This window comes from Daucus carota, chromosome 7, assembly GCF_001625215.2.
Source record: "Daucus carota subsp. sativus chromosome 7, DH1 v3.0, whole genome shotgun sequence".
Classification (NCBI taxonomy): Eukaryota; Viridiplantae; Streptophyta; class Magnoliopsida; order Apiales; family Apiaceae; genus Daucus; species Daucus carota.
The window spans coordinates 41,288,185-41,310,428 of NC_030387.2; the positions used below are offsets into that span (position 1 = coordinate 41,288,185).

The window sequence follows — 22,244 nt, forward strand, 5'->3', positions numbered from 1 at the left end:
AGATATATAGTTTAGATTCAAATCTAACATTTCAAGTTTCATAAAATATAATGAGATCGGAACATGTCAGATATTTATGAGATTAGAATATTTAAGCATCTAACTAGAAATTGTGTACGCGCACCGCACGCGAAAAGAAAAAAAAAGGTATATATATATATATATCAAAAAAATTTAATTTAAATATAAGTGGATTGTAATTCAAGACTAAAAATGTATTTAAGATCCTATCCAAATTATAAAATTGGAATCAAGATTTATTATAATAAATATAAATATTTGTGAATTGTGCAAGGGAAGACCACAACGAGTTCAAATAATTGTGAAACCTGACTTCCCAAACTGAACTATCCAGCCCCTCCAGTTCCAATATTTCAAACCATGGCTTTTCTTCACAGTCCGTTCCTTTTAAAACGGACCCATCTTTCAACTGATTCATATTCTGTTGATAAAAGACTAGTTGGCCTTGTGGAAATGATATATGGTGTGAGAAAGAATGGGTTTTGCCTGAGATTGATAATGATCATGTTGCTAGTGCTTTTCAAGGTATTTTTAATCATTTTTAAGCTAAGCATTATGGTAGACAGTTTTTGGGTATGAATGATTTGTGGGCTGAGCATTGGTGTATTACTTCTTCTGTTGCTTTTTAAGAGAAAATATTAAATGAATTTGATAACATTTTTGTAAAAAAGATTTCACTTTTCGGTATCTTATTAACCCTCATTACAATTTTTGAGTGAGTGTGTAACGTTCTAATTTGTAGTTTTCCTCGCTGCTTGCTTTTTCATGTTACTGCCTTCTAATTAAATGGCTGAGAAAAATAATGTTAATGTAATGTGTGTTTTCAGTTGTGTAGACTAGTATACATTTGTAACTCGCTAATGGAGTATATATCCCAGTGTCGCAAGCATAGGTATATCTACTTATCCAGTATGACTCTACATTTACCTCGATGTTTAGAAACAGATGATCCAACTTAAAGAATTTTTTTCAATTCCTAAGTGAGATGTTATTCCGGAAGACCTGTCTCCAGTAGCGGATCTAGAATTTTACCGAGGAGGGGGCTTCATAAATATTAATTTTTTTTTGCTGAAGTTGAATCTTGCGGAAGGGTAGGGAAGCAATGAAGCACTAAACTACTAAGTTGAGCAAGAGCAGCAGAGCATTATTTTCTCTTTTAATTGATTCACTTCACTGAATTCACTTCACCTGCGGCAGGAGAGAGCGGTGGGTATAATGTAGTAGATTATTTAGTCAATGGGTTGGGCTTGCAATAAAAATGAATGGGCTCAAAATAATTGGGGTGGACTCATTTATAAAATATACAAATCTCAGGACTTAGAAAGAAAATTGAAGTTGTTATGGCTCAGGGGTGGGCTAAAGCCCCCCATATAAATCCGCCACTGCCTGTCTCTACGCCTCTCCTTATTTATTTGATGACATGTTATTGCTCTACAATAATCTTGCAGATCTTTTAGTTATAATCAACTTTTTCCCCTGTTAATATATAACTAGTAATTGTTGCCCGCTACGCATGGGCATGATAAAGATTATTTGTAAAATTTTTAAAAATAAAATCAAAAATAATTCTAAAAGTTTTTTCATTGGCAAAATTTGTTTAAATTTTCCTTAGTGATGTTATTTCCTTGATTAATATATTTTGTTATATTCTTAAGAATAAGAATTCAATATAATTTTTTATAAATAAATAAAAGGTAACATTGCTATGTGAAATTTAATTAAAATATAAAGATTAAAGTTGAATGTGTACATTAAATATTGTATCGATAGTGTAACTCCTGCAGACCTGCACAGCCGTTTTCATTAAAGTAATTATTAATGCTGGAGTTTCAAAAAAACCTATATTCTTTTCTTCTACTTATCTCCCCAAGACTAAGCAAGAAGCCCCATTTCACTTCATCATCTTCTTTGTCTGAAACCACTTCGCTGTGTCTTGTAATTGTGAGGTATGATATAATTTTATCCTTTATCAATTGTTGTCTCATTAACCATATATTTTATTAGTTACTCAGCTTTTATCCTTCTATTTCTTGGGTAAAAATCTTTAATGGGTGCATGGAGCTTATACAGTTTCATCCCTTTGTACAGTATGAATTCATCTGGGCTCATATTTGAGAAGTTCTTGAAATTCCTGACTATTAAGGATATCGATTCTGATGAGATTGTAAGTTTCACTAATGGCTTACATGCAACTATTTATTTCAGTTATGTCCTGCTTAAAAACTTTGTAATTGTCTTGTGTGCACAGCAAGTCCCAAAGAAGATCCTTGGTAGATATGGGGACCGACTACCAGAGCGTTTCTTTTTCAATTTTCGGAATGGGTATGAACTGCCGGTGAAATTCACAAAAGATACTGGCATCATCAAAGGAATGCAGACATTGTACCAGGATTTCGATTTAACTGCTGGTGAAATGCTTTTGTTTGAATATAATGGCATGACTGATCTGAATGTGTACGTCATAGGAAAGGATAAGAGAGAAATTGATTATCCGCACTTGGTACACTCTACTCAGAAAAGGGTTCCTCGTGTTGGTATGCATGTTAATATATTTTTTTAAAAGTGGGGATGAATCCAAAAACAAATTTCATGTTCTAATTATAGATTCTAATTCTTTACTTGTCTTAGTCTCTATGAAGAATGGTGGTATAAGATTCATAAATTTTGTTACAGATCAGGATCCCTTGGCTGATGAATTTGTAAGTTTTAGTTTTTTTAGTTTTATGACCACGTGTTTAGTAAATTGGCATATGTCTTATCATCTTTGTTTATGCCATTTCACTAATCATATTTTTTTTGTTGTATGTTTTTGTTTTTTAATAGGAACCTCCCTTGTCTTTTGAGATATCATGTCCATTGGTTCCTGCTTACCAGAGCTTTGTTTTTAGTAACGGCAAAGAGTTTGAGGCACGTTATGATGCTCAACGGCGACGCTTTCGTGGCCTTAGTGCTTTCTGTAGAGATGTTGGAATTGATGATTTTAGTGGTTTTAACCTGTTGCTCTTTCAGTATGAGCTTTATGGTAATGTTACGATCTCTGCATTTGATGATGCATTTGTTGAGGTCATGTTTGTTGGAGGGCCGTTATCTGTTGGTAATTTCCATCTTTGTACTACAGTTTTATATGATAATTTTTGAAGATATAAGTGTTATTAATAATTTATTGTATTAACAATCTTTTAAGGTTCAATTTCCACTAATCCAAGCATTCATGGTTCGTTTTCAATCACTGTACAACCATTCCACATGAGCAAGTACTGCTATGGAGTGGTATTGATATTTCCAAACTCATGAGTTGTTAAACAGTCCTATTTTATATGTTATGTTTCATATTCTTTTCTATAAATCTATAAATAGCTATATGACCTCATTCATTTTTATGTTTTATTTTTTTTGATTTATTTATAGGATATATCAAACGAATTCTATCACCAATCGGTCAAATGGAAGAAGAAGGACTACATCAAGGTTTACTCAGCTGAAAAAGCATGGAATCTTCAGGTTAGGCACAGAAAAAACCCAAGGTTATATCGGACCACAATTCATGATGGATGGATAGAATTTAGGGATGATCTTGGTTTGGAGGTAGGTGATGTGTGTGTTTTTGAGAGTGCCACTGGGAGTTATGACCGTTTCTCTGTTCGGGTGGTTAAAAAAGAGAATTAATTAATATCGACAATCAGGGCAAATGTAGTACTTCAGACTCTGCACTTGTTTTCCTACTTCTATGTAATCCTTATTCTAAATTGACTGATTTTGTTGACGTGTTTTATGCTAAAAGATGTTGATTATTCCACTAATCCATTTAGATGTAGTTGCTCTATTAAGGTTTGTTCATTACACGCCTTCTCAAGTAGTTAACAGTAATTTCAAATTTCAGTTATCCCAAACCTTAATATTTTAAGGAAAATAATAAACATGGTCATGTAATAAACTGATTAATAGCATAAGGTCATCGGACATAATTAAACAGCTTCCACATACTTAGATAGTTTAGGATAAGTTAGATAATAATTTAGGAGTTCACCAGAACATGTGACTCTTGATTAATTAAGATTAACATAAATAAATAACTAAGACTCCTCTGTTTCTCTCTTCAGCTCTCTTCTAAGTTTCCAGGACTTTAAGAATTGAGGTTCATAGTTGAAATAGATCCTGCAGTGTAGGTGGAAGCAGATGGCTGGTACAGCGTTTGAGTTAACAAATAGAATTAGTATCACAGCATAATACATAAAAGAAGGTGTTTAATATTGACACTAATGTGTTGTGTTGTACCTGAGCTTCAATGCTTTCTATTGGATGAGGTATGTTGAGCTACTGTTGTTGATTACCTTCTAGGTAAAGTCCTTCCATGATATCAGTAACCAGATAGTAGTTTGATTTTTTAAGAACATTCTCACTGTTGATTCTGATCTTCAGTGTGTAGACTTTTCCTAGTATATTGTTCAGAATAGGAGGAAATTCTTCATCTTTGGTACCCTGTAGATTAACTTCACGATATTAGTAAATGATAGCAGAGCCTTTAAGTTTGCAACCAATGGAAAATGCAATCACCTCTTCCCCAATCTGAAAGACTGATTTCCCAACTAATTTCTTGACTTCTCTATCTTCCATGATTATTAGGATGTACCCAGTATCATCAAAAGCCATTGCAACCAACTGAAACCTTTTGGTTTAAAAATATAGAGTTAACATGTTAATATGAAAGCAGTTTGGTCATTAGTTTAATTTAAATTAGAATAAACTTACTGCTTATCAGGGTACTGAACAACCCTTTGACAGCCCTGGCATGTGTCTTCAGAATTTAGTTTAACAGTTGTTGCATAGCATGAAGTGCAGACTGTTTTGAACCAAATCTTGTTCTCTTGGAAATTTGTTATTTTCACCTTACAAAAGATTTGCCTCTGTAAATTGAGAATGATATTAGAAGTAGAGACTTGTACCTTTTAAGTACACTATACTAAAGGGCCAACAATATTTCATATGTCATGTATATATGGTAGAAAAAGTTACCTCAACATGATCAGGTCCAAGCCTTGGTATACTTTCCAGTTTGTAAAATTGTACCGCAGATCTGTTTTCTGTGGACAAACTCTTGCTTGTAATTTTCTTTTCCAACAACCTTTAGTTAAAAAGAATAAAGTTTAGTAGCCTTACATAATGAATTACTGTAAAACTTAGGTATTGTACAAAGTATTCTTTATAATATTATATAGAAAACTCACAGTTTACGCAGTTCCACGACACTACGATGATTGCAGTTTATGTAGAAATTTGTTGCTCCAACATTGGTCACAACAACTTGCTCTGTATTTAAAGAATGTAATCAGTGTTTCTCATATTTAAAGTTAGTGTATTAGTTACAGGTACAGTGAATTAGACCAAACTTACCTCCCCATGTTGTGACCCTAGCACATCCAATTATAAGAATCACAGGGAAGTCAGTAGCTTGTTTCAAACTATCAGCCAGGTGTTTTGCAAAATCATCCCAGAATGTCACTCGGACACTTGAACTATTATATGAAAGAAAGTGTTAATTTTCCCCTGGTGTTTAACATCATTTTGTTAATAGCACAAAAATTATTTCAATACCTCCCATCAGTGATATTGAAAACAAATTGTGATTGTATGACATCGTTTCGATTCTTGATTTTTCTAATAGGCTCATGATCCTCCATTATGCCAACGACATCTTCAAATTAAAAGAAAAAAGCAAAGGCAGAAAATCAATGGATGATTTTATATTTAAAACTATGTACTGAGCTTTGTCAAAATAAAAATGAGTTACCCGTCAGGTATGTGTTTTGCTTTGATAGAGTATGCAACTCGGAGATCTCAAAGAAATCGAAACAGCAGTTTTCCACGTTAACAACATTTTCATGGAGAATATCCAGCTGAGTTTCCTCGTTAAAGACAATTTGGACATGTTTACGCAGGCAACGAAATTTATCATCCGTGGTGTACTCTTTCACAGTAAAATTGGTTAAAAGATATAAGTTTCCAATTTCAATGATAGCCTCAAACTGGTCAGCTAGATTGTAAGGTACGAAAGCATGCACACGGGAGCGCTGCGGAAGGTAAAAGAACTATAAGTGTTAGTAAAAAACATGCAGTGGACACCAAGAAAAATTTTCAGTACTTTGTAAAACTACCTTGTGATCCAGCAGCAAGAGGTTGAATCCCTTGAAAGGTTCCCCGGTCTTTCGATAACCTCTCCAAAGATTGAGAACCCTTGAGGGAACCCTCCATTCGGATTTGGTAGTTGTTAAGCTGTTGAAGCTATCAAATTTTTTAGTTGCCATATCTTAATTTGATTCTAAACAACTTGCTTTTTTTTGGTCTGTCAAGGTCTTTATATATTATAGGAGAGATAGAATAGAAGAGCTCTTTCAAATTTGTACAGACAAAGCGCTATGTCCAAGCTGTACACACAAAGAGATCTTGTGCTTTTAATGTCTTATGTTCAATGTAGTTGAAACTTAATTAAAATGATCCAATACTCTGTATACTGAATAAACTAATATCATAATAAGAGTTGTAATAGAACAAAAATATCACCAGCTTTGCACGACTTTGAAAGAAAGCACCATAATCAATACTTTACATCACTAAAGGGCTAAATGTTATCTGAAATATCCAATGCTTCAAGTCAACATTCATCAAAATAGATACTAAAAGTTTTGAACAGGTTTCATTGTCAGAAATGACCATAGCAGATAAGAACAAAATAAGCTATAGAAGCCTCCTGTATGTAAGTTTCCAAAAAGAGATCCTTCTCTGCAAAGCTGGGACTACCTAAAGCATCATGCCTGCATTGAAAATATTTTTTTAGAGATCAGTATAATAATCAATATTTTTTGGACTAACACTTTAAAAAATCTAACTATATCAAACATAATTTAATATAATTGAAAGTATGAACCTTGTCAGTTTTAGGGATTTTGCATTTCCCAATAGGAACATTGTCCTCTAGTGCATATGAAATATCAGTCTTCTTATCTCGACTTCTGACTTTGTTGGTTGATGCTGCTGTAGTTGGGCTACCTTTAGGAGCTGTCTTAGTGCATGGAGTTTCCTGCATTTAGTTCAAATGATATTAGTTCAAATATCTCAGACGTAAACAATTATTCAGTTTAAGTAATTAATTTAATTTAACTTACCATTGGAGGAATATCATCAGTGAGCTTAACATCTTCAGCTTCTGCTGGGCTATGATTACCAAGAACTTCAACAGGATCAGCTATATCAGTAGCATTGTAGATATTGCTGATTTTGCTAACATTCCTTTCCCCAATAATTAATGTGATGACATATTCCTTTTTTTCAAAATCCTTGAGGACAGGGGGGAAAATCTTCTCATCTGCAAGCTGTTTAATTTTTTTTGGATTAATGTATCGCTGTTGGAAATTTTACTACAATTGCACTTGGAGATTACTTATAAATTATTCTATTTTAGAATTTATGAAATAGTAATACCTCTTCCTCTATATCAAAAGCATTCTTTCCAGTGATGCGTTGTATCTCATCATCAGGGAAAACAATAGCAATAAGCCCAGTAGCATCATTACAAAGTGTCCCAAGCCTGAACCTGTTGAAGATGTTACCAGATTATCAGTTAATATAGAAATAGATCAACATCAATAGATCAGTAATAAAGAAATATAAATAACCTTTTGTCTGGGAAGGGGACATTCCTAGAGCACACGACACATCGATACCTTCCTTCAACTATGGTTACCTCATATCCGCACGTAGTACAAACGTTGTCGTACCAATTAGACTTTTCATCAACCCTTTTGACAGTTATTTGGCACCTAACTTTCCTCTACATTGATATTTGAAGACATTAGTTATGTTCTTATACTAAGAAGTAAACTCTGAATAAGTACATGTTAATTTCTAAAAAAGTTAACCTCAATGAAATCTTTGGTTAAATTCTTTATGTCTTCAACTGAAAACAATGGCGGAGTTGTCTCTGGAACATGCTCTTCAGGTTTCACACAGTAGGCAGGATCAAGCATCCTAAATGACAACATTATCCAATTAAATATATTAAATATATATCATTATATTTAGGTCACTTATTTATGTGTTAACTAAATTTGTTATACCTTTCATGTAGTTTTTTCACACTGTGATGGTGTGGATTTATGTAAAAACGTGTAGCTGGGTAGTTGTTCAAGCATATTACCCCTGAGAATCAGAAATTATTGCAGCAATGAACATCGGAAAGAACCTCTGAATAGTGAAATACTTTCTATAATTATTTAGTATTCTAGGATACAATACCTTCATGTTGATTTACTTTTGCACTGGCAATAATTATAGCAATGTTACTCTCCTTAGTTTCTTTGACAGACTTCTCAAACTCAACAGCCAAATCACCAAAAAATGTCACATTCATAGAGGACCTGATTTATAAATGAACGTACAATTAAATTCTAAAGCTAAGATCAATGAAAAATGACTACAAACTATAGTTAATTGATTTGTATGCATACTGCTGCCATCAAATCTATGATTCTGAATCTAAACTTTCCTACAAATCACATTAGTCCAAGTATAGCTATGACTTGTAATAATATAGTAAAGATGAAAAACTTCATTTATCTGTGTTTGATTGTTAGTCGATTGTCGGTGGTACTGATCAGTCTGTGATGGAAGTTCAGGAAATAAATGACTAAATGTAACGTACATAACACCTGATTTAATATTTCAAATTATATGGGATGCAATCAAGCTCAGATCAGTTAATTTAATCATGACCACAGACTATAGTTAATTTATTTAAGCATCAAAGAAAAGTTGAAGATATGACCTGCCATCAGTAATCTTAAAGCGAATGTGGAATTTTTTCTCATCATCTTTACTTTGTACCAGTTGAATGTTCTTGTCTTCCAGGACAGAAACAACGTCTACAATTAGAAAAATTGGAAAGATTATCTTACTGTTATCAGAACAATGTTTAATGAAAAATAGTCAAGGTGGTATTTGCTACTTTACCAATCAAGAAGCGATTATCAATAAGCAAACCGTGCGACTCGTGTAGTCCAAACAAATCAAAAGCATAAGGTGCTATGTTTGTACTATTCTCAACTTCTTGAACCAATTCAGTTTGATTTGAAAAATATATATGCTTTCCAAATCTAACAGCCCTACTCTGTTCATCAACACCATAGTCCCTTACATGAAAGTTTGATAAGGTGTAGATGCCCCCTTCTTTAAGATTGTCAGCAAAGAAAACACTGATTTTGGAACTTACAAATGCGTGGATCCTCGAGTTCTAAGCAAGAAATTAATGAAGGAGAAATTAAATACAGATCTCAGAAGGCAGAGCAAAGATATTTACTTCTGATATTTTAAAGATAAGATCTGTTACCTCTTCATCAATGAAGATGACATTTAAGCCACGAAATTCCTGGGTCTGTCTGTTTATGGATTTCCAGATAGACTGAGCCCGAACACGTAAGGTCCATTCAGTTCTTTCACTGTGAAGATGCATCACCTTATCGTATTGGTTGAAAAACCCTAAAGCTTGCATCCTGTAGATGTCAGAAATAGGTTATTAAGACGGTATTAAATTTTGTAGAAGGCAGTTGGGTAATGAAGAACTACCTTGCTGCTGATATTCTGCGTTTGTGTGCGTAGTTCTCAGATCTAACTTCTTCAATAATAATGCAATAGAGCCCAATAAGAACATCAGATAGGAGTAGTCAACGGTCAAATGTGGTAGGGGAATCCAATGCCATAAAGTATGTTTTTTTATTACATTGTCGAATATTCGTCCCCCCCGTATTATTTGATTATGGTATATTCTGGATGCTTGAGTGTACACGTAGCAGTACGGAATATGATGTCGTAATTAATTTTTATTATGGAATCTTGATTCTTGATTCTTGATTCTTGTCTTTCCCGTATTATTTTATGTTCTTGATTGTTTTGATGCAGATTAATTTTTACAAAAAAATTTAAATTCGGAATGTGAGTTAGGGAAAATGTTGTTGATTTTTTTCCTCCAATCTTGAATAAATTTGTTTTATTATGTTCTTTTTATTATCTCATTTTGATTACATTTTTAATCATTGAAAGTACCTTGGAACTGTATTGTAAGTAATTTTTAATCATTGTAATAAATTCATTTCGGTGTGTTGTTTTTATCCGGTAATTTATTCTTCTTACAATTTAAGCTTTTGTTCATTTTTGTACGACGAAACAACAAATTAACTTGTAGAAACTTAATTTTAGAAATGTTAATGGTGTTTTGGACTGACTAAATATAGTAACGGTCATCTAAAAATAGAATGATCTATAAAGCGTTAATAATTGTAGATGTATATTTTTGAAGACCACAGTAAACCAAATATATTATATTGTAGATGCATAAGAGTTAACCTATATGAAACCAGTAAGAAATATTATACGTTTGAAAGATTAACAACGCTATAAGAACTGTTAAATTATATCACCTTATGACTTGTGCATGATTATTTTGGAATGATCACATAACTTGAAAATGTTAAGTGATATGTTAAACATCTTTCTTTTTGTTAGATGTTATTGACGTGAATAAACACATAGAATTCTATGTAAGTTCATTTTTTGGGTTATAGTTGTTAAATGATATGACACATAGATGTTATTGACGTGAATAAACACATAGAATTCTTCTGATTTGGGAAATTATCCTCTCGTTCTAGTATAGATATACTATGTGTAATATATGAACATTTTCTTTTTATAATTATATATTACTATTAAATCTAATTGGAGAGGTATATATAGACATCATATTTACCTAACCATACTTCTTAAGAACCAGATAATCTTCATTTGAATCTACTCGCATAACATAAATGTAAAATAGGTTTTGTGAAATTATACTCACCATCGAGTTTATGAGGTTGCAACTTAACTTTTTATCCGATTGTTAATAGGTTTATAATAGTTAAAATAACAATATTACTGTAAGTTATCCTTATCAATGTTTAAGAGATTTTTTAAAGAACTGGAAGTAATAAGTTGTATAAACCATTAAATTCGTCAATTATCTATAAAAAGTCTCTTAATTAAGTCTATTAAGTGGCAAACTGTTAACAATAATTATAATTATTATGTTGAGGTTAGATGGAAGAAATACGTTGTATAAACCATTAGATCGTACTTTTTATTGTTTGTAAGAAATACGCTTTTAGTGTGTTTTTCGGTGTGCTATATATATTATAAAATTTTAAAATGTTTAAAGAACATTAAAAAAAAATGGTGAAAGGATTTAGGCATTATTAAAAAAACATAATGGAGGTTTTATATTTTAAAAACTGTCTCTTTATTGTTGCATTGAATTTCTAATCTTCTGAAGTGGATAAATTAATTGAAAAGCTGTACACATCTTTTCGTCTGTAATCTTTTGCTTTACTCTTCAGAGTTGGACAGCTATCCTTCTTCAACTTTGTACAATCCGTGAAAATAGCAGGAATGGAATCATCCGGGCTGGTAGCGGAGAAGTTTTGCAAGTTAATCGATTCTGGCGACACAGAAAAAAATGAGATGGTAAATTCTGTTATTTCTTTCAGCACTTTAGAATTTACAATGATTGTAATATGTAGCATATAAATCATTTTTTGAATTTTGTTTATAATGTAACAGACTCTTCCTAGGCGTTTTTGTGAGAAATACGGTAGCCGTTTGGTTAGCAGTGTACATCTGAAAGTCCGCAATGGTTATGTGCTACATGTTGAATTTGAGAAAAACAGAGGAATGTTAAAAGGTGTCTTATGTTTTTTCAAGAATTTTGAACTGAAAGGGGGAGAATTGCTAGTGTTTGAGTACTTTGGTCGTTCAAATATTAATGTGTATATACTGGGTGCAAACTGCTCAGAGATTAATTACCCTAATAACATGTTTCAATGGTTCGAATGTTTGCCAAGTCTAGGTAAGTACTCTCCTTCTTTCATGTCTCATTGCTCTTTTCCTAAACTTTATGTAGTTAAGTTATATACTTGGATTCATTTTGTTAATACACTATACAAACTTATACAAAAATTGCAGTTACTTTTGGTGATGGAGGATGGAGGTGTGTTGAATACATTTATGAAGACAAATCAGATTTAAATGAAATTGTAAGTTCAGTATTGCTATACATTTACTGTCATTTGTGACTTTATGTTGAAACTGATGGTGCAATTGCTTTATAGATACTACCTCCCAGTTTTTTGGAGCGTTGTGGAAGGTACCTGGAAGAATCTGTAACATTTGTCCTTAGTAACGGGCAGAAATTTGGGGGTACTTACTGTCATGAGTCGGGAAAATTAAGTGGATTGAATAATATATGTTATATTGGAGGAAATGATGGATTAAGGTCAATCCATATGCTACTGTTTGCATTTCATACTAAATCAATTGTGACAATCTCAGCATTTGACGAAGCTTGCTATGAAATTATATTTCCTGGAACACCATTGTCAAAGGGTAACGTTAGTTTTATTAATAAGCACTTATTTTCAAAACATCAGACAAATGTTACAGTTGTTTTTATTTTATAATTTCTAACACAACATAATGTTCTGGCTTGTTTCCTTTGTACCTTGATTGCAGGATATAATTCTGACCCAGAAGAGGTTTGTAGTTATTTCGAAATAACTATTGAACCGAAGCATATGTTGGAGGATTGTCATGTCGTGGTGAGAGTAGTTTGTTGTACAATGTTATTTCTTAATCAAAGATTATCTTCAAGTTGGATTTACTACTAAATTGCTTCAAAATTTTCCTTGTAGGATATTTCAAATGATTTTGTAGAGCTGTGTAGTATGTGGGACTCTATGCAGACAATCACGGTTTATTCAGGAAATGGAACATGGATGCTTCTCATTTGTAATCGTTACTATAACTATTGTTGGACGATCGAGTCAGGATGGCAACTTTTGCGAGATGGTTTGCAGCTAGGTGTTGGAGACAAACTTGTCTTTGAATGCCCGAAGATGTCATTTGATCATTTCAGCGTTCGGGTGATAAGAAAAGTGATTTGATGTATTAGAATTTTAGAAGTTTTAATGTTGATGAGGTAGTAAGAAATGTGTTCTGTTATGATACTATTGAACTTTTAATGTGTGTAATCGAAAATTCCGTTTAGATTTCATGACAAATAGTTGAGAATGGTAATTTGATTGGAGGAAACATAGAATATTTGAAATCGTACACTCAATCTGCTGTTTCTATGTACAATAAAATTAAAAATAGGATAAGACTGCATTTCATCAAGCGGCTATAAAGCGTAGTTGTAGATTATCATTGTGCAATAGAACATAAACAAAAGACGTTATTACAGACATTGACCTTGTTCGTTAGTAAAGGGAACTAATTTGTCACTCTAAGGCAATTGGAGTTTATAATAAAACTGAATGTTGCGAAGGTTCTGTAACTGACAAAAAATCTCCTCCCACTTGGTAACTTTTATAGTTGTCAGACGAAGAAATGGAGAACAATAAATAGTTACCAAGGCAACACTCTGATATTTCTCTCCGACCAAAAAAGAATAATGTTCTCCTAGACTTTCGGGAGATTATAGAAAACTTCCTTGAAAACAATATTTTGCGTGATGTTTGTTGGTGCACCAGTGTTGGAATCAATGAATAGTCTGAGGCCCTCTGGAGATGTAACGCGGCTCACAGCTACATACATTTGACCGTGAGTGAAAACTGGTTTGGGGAGAAACAAACCAACTCTTTCCAGAGACTGTCCTTGTGATTTGTTAATAGTCATTGAGTAGCAAATTTGCAATGGCATTTGTTTCCTTACCAACTTGAATGGCAGTTTTGTCTCGGTTGGATAAAGCTCCATCCTTGGAATGAAGTGTCTGCTACCCACGAAAGCACCACATATCACTTCGCACTCAACACACTGTTTCAAACATTTGGTAACCATCATTCGGGTTCCATTACAAAGACCAAGAGTTTGGTTTAGGTTCCGCATGAGCATTACAGCAACACCAACCTTTAGCTTCATGTGATGTTGTGGAAGCCCTGGAATGTTGTATGAATTTAAATACTCGGGAGGGAATGCAAAATTCAAATCAGAGGCAGTTCCACCAAAATCCTCAGCTTTATCAACACTGTAATATGACATATTATCTCCAGGAATAGTATCAACAATGACAGAATTCAAGTGACCAACAGTCAGATTTGTGGGGGTTAATATAGCTCTGGCACTCAGGTATTTCGGGCTTTGATATGAAGTCTCAAAATCAGGATAAGTCCATTTAATCATGTTTTCAATGGTATTGTTTGTCTCTATATCACAAAAATCTGCAGGTACTTCGAAATCATCTTCTTCAAACAGCTGAGAATCATCAATTGGTGGGGAGAGCTTACCATCGCCAAGTTTGAGAACCCACTCTGCAAAAATCCTTAAGTTCTCTCTCTCCTCTTCTGTGCAGCCTTGGTTTAAACGCATGTTCTGTTTCAGAATAAAAATTTGAGCAACACACCATAACTTGGATCTTGTGATACAGGCTGAAACAATTTCACCCCTAGAACCAAGGTTTATGACAGGAAGAATTTGCCTAAAATCACCACCGAGCAGCACAGTGATTCCTCCAAATACCATCTGTCCTCTTTCAGGACTAACAGATTTCATGATATCTCGAAGTGTTCTATCAAGACACTCAAAAGCATACCTATGCTGCATTGGGGCCTCATCCCATATAATGAGGCTCGTGTTTTTTATAAGCTCCGCAATATCAGAGTTGTGAGATATTGAACAGCAGGAATCTTCATCGAGAACAATTGGGATCTTGAATCTAGAGTGTGCCGTCCTACCACCAGGCATTAAAGTGGCAGCGATACCCGAAGACGCAACTGGCAAAACAATCTTTCCCATTGATCTTAATTTATAAATAAGAGTTTTCCAGACATACGTCTTACCACAACCACCACTTCCGTAGACAAAAAACAGTCGGCCTTCACCATTTTGAACAGAATTGAACACTGCATTAAAAACCTCAAGCTGCTCAGCATTACAGTGTGGGAAAAGCTTGTTGAACTCTTCTTCCATTACTTGGACATCGTAACTTGTCTCATCCTTTATCAGGTTATCTAAACCACGATGAAGAAATGAAGATGGAGGTTGAGGCAGTTGTGCATACTGGCTTAGTGATTTCCCAATTGATCTGAGAAGTTTATCAATCTCTGCAGAAGAAATAATAATTATTATAGTATTTATAAATGTAGTGCCTTTACGTGTAGTGATCTTCACTGTAATATGCATTATTTTGTGCTATAAAATAATTTTATGTTGACTATTATTGATTCTATCTAACCTGCTAATACATAAAATTGTAGCTGTTTGTCGCTGATAGAAACTGGAACATTTGCATTCTCCTTTCTGATCTTCATGATAATGTCATCACTCATCACTTTCCAAAAAGATTTCCATAGTGAAGCAAGGTCAGTAACTTGACAATTTACCATTATATGAACAAAAAGTTCCCGAATCTGCCCTGGGAAACCACACTTGGAACATTCTTGTAGTACCTCGTTCCACTCGTTATCATCCTCCAAGAAACCATATTTTTTACAGGCCTCTTTAAATGTATTGCAAACAACACCATTGACAGTTTTAAGATGATTAAAGGAAGTTGGTCCTCTAACCTTGGTGAGTAATAATCTCAAATACCAGATTTCTCCAGAAGTATGATGAGTAAACAGGAGCCTTCCAATCTGTGTACCCTTCTTCCTTACTTGCCAAATAGTATCTTGATCATTCCATACATAGTACCTTGGAATTTCATCGTAAGTATATTGTCTTGCATTACTGTCCTTCTGGTTTAGTTGGAAGAAAGCTTCTAATTGGCTTTGTCTGTATTTTTCCCTTCGGACAACCTTGTGAAGTTCTTCGTCTTCTCTGAATGTGCAATTGCGATTCCCAGGCAAATGGAATGATAATCGCAGGACTGATATGGATCGATAATGGATATCAAATCCAAATATCCGGTATGCAGCTTCAGCCCCGCAAATGTAACGGCCATCGAAATAAGCTTGTATCTCGTCTTTGGGGACATCAATATTGTTCTGCTGGGATTCTGTGTTTTTCTTTGAAATCTCTACAGTAGCACGATCATGCCCTTTCAAGCAGTACTTGAATAAATATTTCAGACTACGTGCATGACAACAGATTTCGACATTCATGTGGCATTGATATTTTACCAGCAAATCACGGTTGTATGGAACAACATATTGGTTATCAAGCTCGTGAATACCTTTCTTGACCGTGATTCCAGTATTACGCCGTTTGTAAAGAGGAAATCCGGACTGGTCAAACATAGTTTGAGAAGAGTACCTGGTTTATAAACAAAAAAAATCAGTATGTAGGAGGATTACAGCAAACACATTTAAATTGGTTGATAAAATAAATATCATAACACTTGATCACATCTTTCAGAATATATGAGATTATTAGAACTCACTTTTTGGGAAAGTGTTTGCTGCATTTCATATTCTTCATGCACGGTGACTTGGTATTTAACAAACCACAGGGGCCGTGCATCATATGTCTGGCTACAGCTTGATAACCAATAGGATCGATCTTCGGGTCAGGGATTTCAGCAGAAACAAAATCATCGACATTGGCATTCAACTTTTTTTTGGATTCAGAGTCCAACCATATCAGCATGTGCACGTGTGGCAAGCCTCGTTTTTGAAATTCGACAACATACATGACTACAATATAAGAAAACATAAGTTTAGAAATCAAAAGCACGGTGAAAGGTTATTTCTTTCATCATTTTGTGAATACAATAATTGCAAACTTATTCTATTCATGTGATGCATGTGATATATGCTGTTGTAACTAAAGGATTGTGCCTGATATGATATTTCACTTACTTGCAGCACACTTTCCGAAATAACCCTTATTCTTAATATCATCAACAATCTGTTCAAGTTTGAGCTTGAAGACACGTGCAATAACGTCGGGAGAATCAACAGGCAAGCATCCTGGCATATTTTTCATCATATGAATGATCTCATCCCACATTGGATTTGTGGTCATCGTGAGAAAAATATCTGGATGTCCGATATGCCTGCAAACAGCAATGGCATCCTGGAAACATTGTTGCATATACCTTCTAGAACCAAGAAAGCTCGCAGGCAGTATGAAGCCTTTACCGACATTGGCCGTGGTAGCCTCACCCTTTGCAAGACTTTTTGAAATATTTGTGTACAGATCATTGCGAAGTGTTGTTTGATGAGTTCGATACCACCACAAACGTGCTTGTTCAATTGCGGAAAAAGAATCAACAATGTATTGTTGAAATAATCTACCAGCAAGACGGGGAGTATTACCTGTTTGTTTGAAATAAAGAAACATGTGTAAGATTACACATATAATTCAGGGATGGTTTTAGTACAGTTCTAATAAAGGGACAATGCGAATAAGTACCTTCATTGTGACGAACTTGTAATCTATAAGAATAATACTCCTTCATTGTGACCCTTTGACGTTTCTTCCCCTCATTGTTTTTAGTCTTCTGATATGGAATGTCATCTGAATATCCATCTTCGCCTGCAGGGAAGAGCAATGGATACTGCAATGCCATTAATTTTGGATGTATATCAGATATCCGTTGAAGACCATGTTTTTTGCTGTGAATAACAATGTCCCTTTCCCCACATGTATCTTCCAGGTCTCCGACCATAATAGCACCAACCTCATTGGAGGGGCCAATGAAATTTTCACGACCAGAGTCAGCACGTGATACTTTCATTACAATTTTCAAATCCTGCACAGCGTCCTCCTTGAAACGGTCACGTGCCATACGAAAGAACGGGACCAGCTCATTTGTCGAATCCAACATCTCTAACAAACCAGAAACAACTCCTTTATCAACCGGTTCCCCATTGTCGACTTTAACCCATTTCATCCTGTTGTCAACCTCATTTTCGGTATCATATATGTAGAGTTGACAAAATTTAGGATCTTTCCCTTCATTTGGAATGAGTGTCCCAAATACATGATGATTTTGCCCATTAAGCCGATATATATATGGTGCTCTTCCCGTATTAATTGAATTGTCAACCTTCCCCCCCATTGACGTGAAAGCGAACATAGTGTTATATAACCGAATATTCCTTCTGAAGCTTTTCCCTTTTTTTGGATCATTGTACAGCTGCATCAAGTATGAAGGTGTAGGTGGAACTTTAGGAAGGTTGATTTGGCCCCTGCAGCAACAGATTGAAAATTCAGGCATCCCCTTTTTAACATTCTTGTTTACACGCTCTTCCTTCCAAAGAATGGCCCCACAATGGCTGCATTTGGCTGTTGGAGGTCCAAGACTAACATATCCTGAATCAGCATGCAATTTTTACATTTATATCATTAATCCCCAATTAAAATTTTCAGGAAATTGAGAAATGAAAAGCGAGACAGATTCACCTGGAGTTGTTGGTTCAGTGATATCATCAAAATCCAAATCTTCTACATCACTATCACTTTGAAATCCTAAACCTGGCAAAAATTCAAATATACTATAGATGAATAACAGGGCACCAGACCTCAAATTTTACAAATCCTGATGATGTGTTTAATCCACAAACTTATTCTTTAAGTCACACTCACCACCATCGTAACCCATGTCATCGTCCTCATACAAAGCATCCGGATCTCCTGCTTCAATATTTTGTAATAAAACAGAAGTGCAAGTTAATCATTTGTAGGATATGTCTACTATAACATGGTATTGAATTATATTACCCTGAGTATGATGTACTGCTTCCTCCGTATTGCCATCTTCCTCATCTTCTTCACAGAATAAGTTAGTCCGCGGCATTCCTTCCTTGGTCGTGTCTAACCTCCTTACTCTCTTAACAGCCTTGCTCACAACAGTGGACTTTGGTATTTTTGGTTTTCTCTCTATTAGTTACAAACATTAACAAAATAAGATGAGCAACATAGCAAATTGAAGTATAATATTCCGACTCCATCATATTGTAGAATAAATCATTTTACCTCTGGTTGGGTTGCTATGTTGTAAATCCTTTAGTATAGTGTCATTGGGGGAAACATTTGACAAACAACTTGATCCAGGGGAGGTAAACATAGGAGATGTGTATAACACAGAACCTATTAAGCGGGAAAGCAAAAATTAGTTGGTCCACAGCATGTTATAAAGTGAGTATATGTGATCCAGAATGTTCAAGATGTAAAAAGTCTATTAGAAATAATTAGAAATAATGCTTCCAAAAAAGTCTAAAATTAGTTTAAAATATAATACCTGATCCACCACCATTTGATTGCGTGGAGAGTTTTAACACAGAGCCTGAAACATAATATAAAATTTAAATCCATTACCCTGTTTCATTACAGACTCGAAACAAAAGACTATTTGGATGTACGTTAGACATGTCATACTCTGATTTGTTAAAGAGGTGACATGTGATTTGGAATTGACGGAGGCATGTTGATTCTGGGACAACACCGAGCCTACAAAAAACATAGCAGCAGTTGTTTAAAAGAGGCCTATTTCACAACCCTGGAAATTTACAATGCTGAATACTTTATTGAGATAGAAGTTTACCATCACCATTGTGCGATATAATATTGAGCACGGAGCCTAACAGTAATAAAACAGCACCATATTAAAACCCCAAATGAGATGCTATTATAAACAAACTTATTTAGGTTAAGAGATTGAGAATTGATTAAGTTACTCTGGTTTGATATAGCAGACAAAGGCCTTTTAGGAGTTTGATAAACATGATCATTTGTGTTGAGCCGAAAACCTAAAAAAATAATAAGAGTCTTTCTTATTTATGAACATTGAATGTTAGTCTAAGCAATCTAAGCAATAACTAAAAGATCTAGAGACCACAACCAAAAAAATAACAATGACAAACAAATACAAAACACAGAATGAGTGTACACCGATGAGTCTAGACTTTTTACACATGAATTAAGATAACTCACCAGGGGAGGGACTCCCATCTTGAGATGCATCTTGAGATGGTCTGATATTTTCTTTATCTTTGTCCACATTTGGCCTTCTCCTTTTTGATTTGGAACCTAAATCAGTTTCACAGAATTGAAAAAAGCTCAGAATTAGATTAACTAAGATACTTGCACAAAACAGAGAACATAGTCCATGAAATCACCAGAACAATCATCCGTCAGCGTAGGGAAACTATCGAGTTTGAGGTGATTGTAAAATCCCTAAAATCCATCCAAGAAACAAAAAAACAAATATCAGAAGAAATTCATCATCAAAAACCGAGTGCTAAACAAATGCATAAAAAGGATAGATAAAAACGGGAGGTCGTCGTCAATAACCTCCTTCATCGCCTGTAAAATGTATGTTTCAGTGTGAAGAGATTGCTGTGGTATGTAGTGTATGTGGGTTTGAATTCAAATTGAACAACTTTTTCAAACATACCTGTAACAAATGGATTGAAGAGGAACAAATTCAGCTCCTGGGGTTTTTTGAGCAATGAGCCTGTTGTCTCTTTGCCGAAACGGTCTAAACCACTGCGGTGGAAAGCAACGCGAAGTAGGAAGAGCTCAGACAGCATCACGTGAGTGCAAATGGATCCAAAATACAGCTCAATTGAATGCCAGGAATAGAAAGTGTAGTGAGTCAACTAAATTTCTTAGTCAAAGGTCAAGCCCAGAATAATATTTTTGGATGGCATTTTTTGTAATTAGGTATGAAGAATTGGGGTAGGGGGTGTAAAAAGCCATTGAATTTGGATTCAGGATTTATGATATAAGGGATGCGACATCCTTTTATTTTAACTAATTTATTATCATGAATATGCTATTTGTGAGGCTTGTGAAGTGTCACTGTCATCTTCTTTGTTTGATAAATGCGTACAGAAAGGAGCCAGAGTATGTAGTATCATCAATACCCAATTATTAATAACTTTCTTTCTGCAGTTTGTTATAATTCATAGGAATCAAATTATGGGCAATCTGACTTCTGCTTGTGTCAGATATGTTATGCTACAGCCTATTCCAAGTTAGCAACGATCCTAAGTGAAGTTCCCTAATTTACTGTCCTACTAGTAACAGATAATTACCAACTTGATCAATTTTTTCGCAGAGTAAGAATGTTTTTTACCGAGTTATGTAATCGTTATTTTTTTTTAAGCTTATAAATATCATTAAATGACATAAGGTTGAGAAGAAAGTATATCATCTTCAACAAAAAGTTTACTTCTTTTCCTTTTTTGAAAATGGCAGGAAGTTGTCTGGGAACATGTATCTGGACTGCTGGAGAAGGCCTTGTCCTGGCTGCTTTTAGTCACAGGGATACTCAGTAAGAATCGTTGAAGCACTTTCAGACATACTTGGATGATAGAGGCACTTTACTTCTTACGATAATCAAAAAGCATAACATGAACCTTTATTTTCTGATCATCAATTCAAATTTTCTGGACATTTTATGCATATGTCCATATAATTATAGTTATCGCCTTATCAGCAGGCTGCTTACGTTCTTGTAATGTGTATAACAGGTGCTATGAACAGAAATGGATTATAATTCGTGTTAAATATTACATAGTAAAACTGATGCCGTGCAAGATAAAACCAGAATACTATGTAAATTTTGAAATGCTTGTTTTGGAAGTCACCTAGTTATATTTACATGAACATTGCTTTGTTGATGCACACATACTTATTCACCCTTGTCAGGTTCAATAGCATCTTAATGTCCTATTCAGACAACAATAGTTGTACAGGTTCTAAACTTCATGTTGCATGATGAGGTATTAGAAATCGTTATTGTACACTGATTTTATAGAATATATCTTTCTCTAGCTATCAATTTTGAGCAGCACTTGTGAGAGTATATATTGCATACCAGGTTCATGGACAAGATGCAGTATATATACAGTTGCAGGGGATCGGGGATTCAGGGGACAGTGATAAACAAGGAAGGCTGTGAAACAGCATGTGCGTGGTTTAAGGTATGTCACTTATTTCATTCTACAAGTTCAAAATTATTAGTATTAGCTCTTGAAGTGTTGCAAGGATTTGCGTTTGGAATATAAGCTGGTTAGATATGATTGATTAAGTACGGTACTCTGTTAGTGCAATGAGTATTTAACCCCCCCTCGCTTGTAAAATCCACTAGATAGTTTTAGTAATAATCTGACTTGCGCTTTAAAGCAAATACTTTTCACGCTGTGACCCTATGCCAGTGTGCATAAAGCGATTTTTTTAAGTATAAATAACATATG

The 22,244-nt window shown here is 34.4% G+C and overlaps 6 protein-coding genes across 6 annotated transcripts; 1 reads left to right on the forward strand and 5 right to left on the reverse strand.

Moving 5' to 3' along the window:
- The first annotated feature begins 805 nt into the window (after window positions 1-805).
- Window positions 806-3,835, forward strand: LOC108193204 (uncharacterized). Its single transcript, XM_064081685.1, has 7 exons — window positions 806-1,967; window positions 2,110-2,185; window positions 2,270-2,555; window positions 2,650-2,720; window positions 2,845-3,115; window positions 3,206-3,291; window positions 3,430-3,835. The coding sequence occupies exons 1-7, from the start codon at window positions 1,840-1,842 to the stop codon at window positions 3,685-3,687; spliced, it is 1,176 nt and encodes a 391-aa protein (XP_063937755.1). The 5' UTR covers window positions 806-1,839; the 3' UTR covers window positions 3,688-3,835.
- A 500-nt stretch (window positions 3,836-4,335) lies between these two features.
- Window positions 4,336-6,323, reverse strand: LOC108195092 (replication protein A 70 kDa DNA-binding subunit B-like). The gene is made up of 9 exons (XM_017362024.1): window positions 6,174-6,323; window positions 5,810-6,089; window positions 5,614-5,713; window positions 5,413-5,534; window positions 5,247-5,328; window positions 5,035-5,143; window positions 4,771-4,925; window positions 4,576-4,687; window positions 4,336-4,500 (listed from the first exon to the last, which is right to left on the reverse strand). Exons 1-9 carry the CDS (start codon window positions 6,321-6,323, stop codon window positions 4,336-4,338), a joined length of 1,275 nt encoding a protein of 424 aa, XP_017217513.1.
- A 333-nt stretch (window positions 6,324-6,656) lies between these two features.
- Window positions 6,657-9,685, reverse strand: LOC108195726 (uncharacterized). Its single transcript, XM_017362695.2, has 12 exons — window positions 9,637-9,685; window positions 9,401-9,563; window positions 9,025-9,304; window positions 8,840-8,936; window positions 8,311-8,432; window positions 8,133-8,214; window positions 7,935-8,043; window positions 7,692-7,846; window positions 7,498-7,609; window positions 7,182-7,388; window positions 6,944-7,096; window positions 6,657-6,830 (listed from the first exon to the last, which is right to left on the reverse strand). Exons 2-12 carry the CDS (start codon window positions 9,560-9,562, stop codon window positions 6,825-6,827), a joined length of 1,485 nt encoding a protein of 494 aa, XP_017218184.1. The 5' UTR covers window position 9,563; window positions 9,637-9,685; the 3' UTR covers window positions 6,657-6,824.
- Window positions 9,686-13,560: 3,875 nt separating this feature from the next.
- LOC135148019 (uncharacterized) lies at window positions 13,561-15,279 on the reverse strand. Its single transcript, XM_064082126.1, has one exon. The coding sequence runs from the start codon at window positions 15,277-15,279 to the stop codon at window positions 13,561-13,563; it is 1,719 nt and encodes a 572-aa protein (XP_063938196.1).
- A 47-nt stretch (window positions 15,280-15,326) lies between these two features.
- Window positions 15,327-19,127, reverse strand: LOC108195093 (uncharacterized). Its single transcript, XM_017362026.2, has 8 exons — window positions 19,018-19,127; window positions 18,763-18,921; window positions 18,628-18,675; window positions 18,445-18,516; window positions 17,452-18,354; window positions 16,896-17,354; window positions 16,478-16,730; window positions 15,327-16,350 (listed from the first exon to the last, which is right to left on the reverse strand). The coding sequence occupies exons 1-8, from the start codon at window positions 19,106-19,108 to the stop codon at window positions 15,327-15,329; spliced, it is 3,009 nt and encodes a 1,002-aa protein (XP_017217515.2). The 5' UTR covers window positions 19,109-19,127.
- Window positions 19,128-19,268: 141 nt separating this feature from the next.
- LOC135148020 (uncharacterized) lies at window positions 19,269-20,770 on the reverse strand. The gene is made up of 8 exons (XM_064082127.1): window positions 20,438-20,770; window positions 20,335-20,346; window positions 20,160-20,217; window positions 19,975-20,070; window positions 19,719-19,790; window positions 19,586-19,621; window positions 19,420-19,491; window positions 19,269-19,327 (listed from the first exon to the last, which is right to left on the reverse strand). The coding sequence occupies exons 2-8, from the start codon at window positions 20,341-20,343 to the stop codon at window positions 19,269-19,271; spliced, it is 402 nt and encodes a 133-aa protein (XP_063938197.1). The 5' UTR covers window positions 20,344-20,346; window positions 20,438-20,770.
- Between the last annotated feature and the right edge of the window lie 1,474 nt (window positions 20,771-22,244).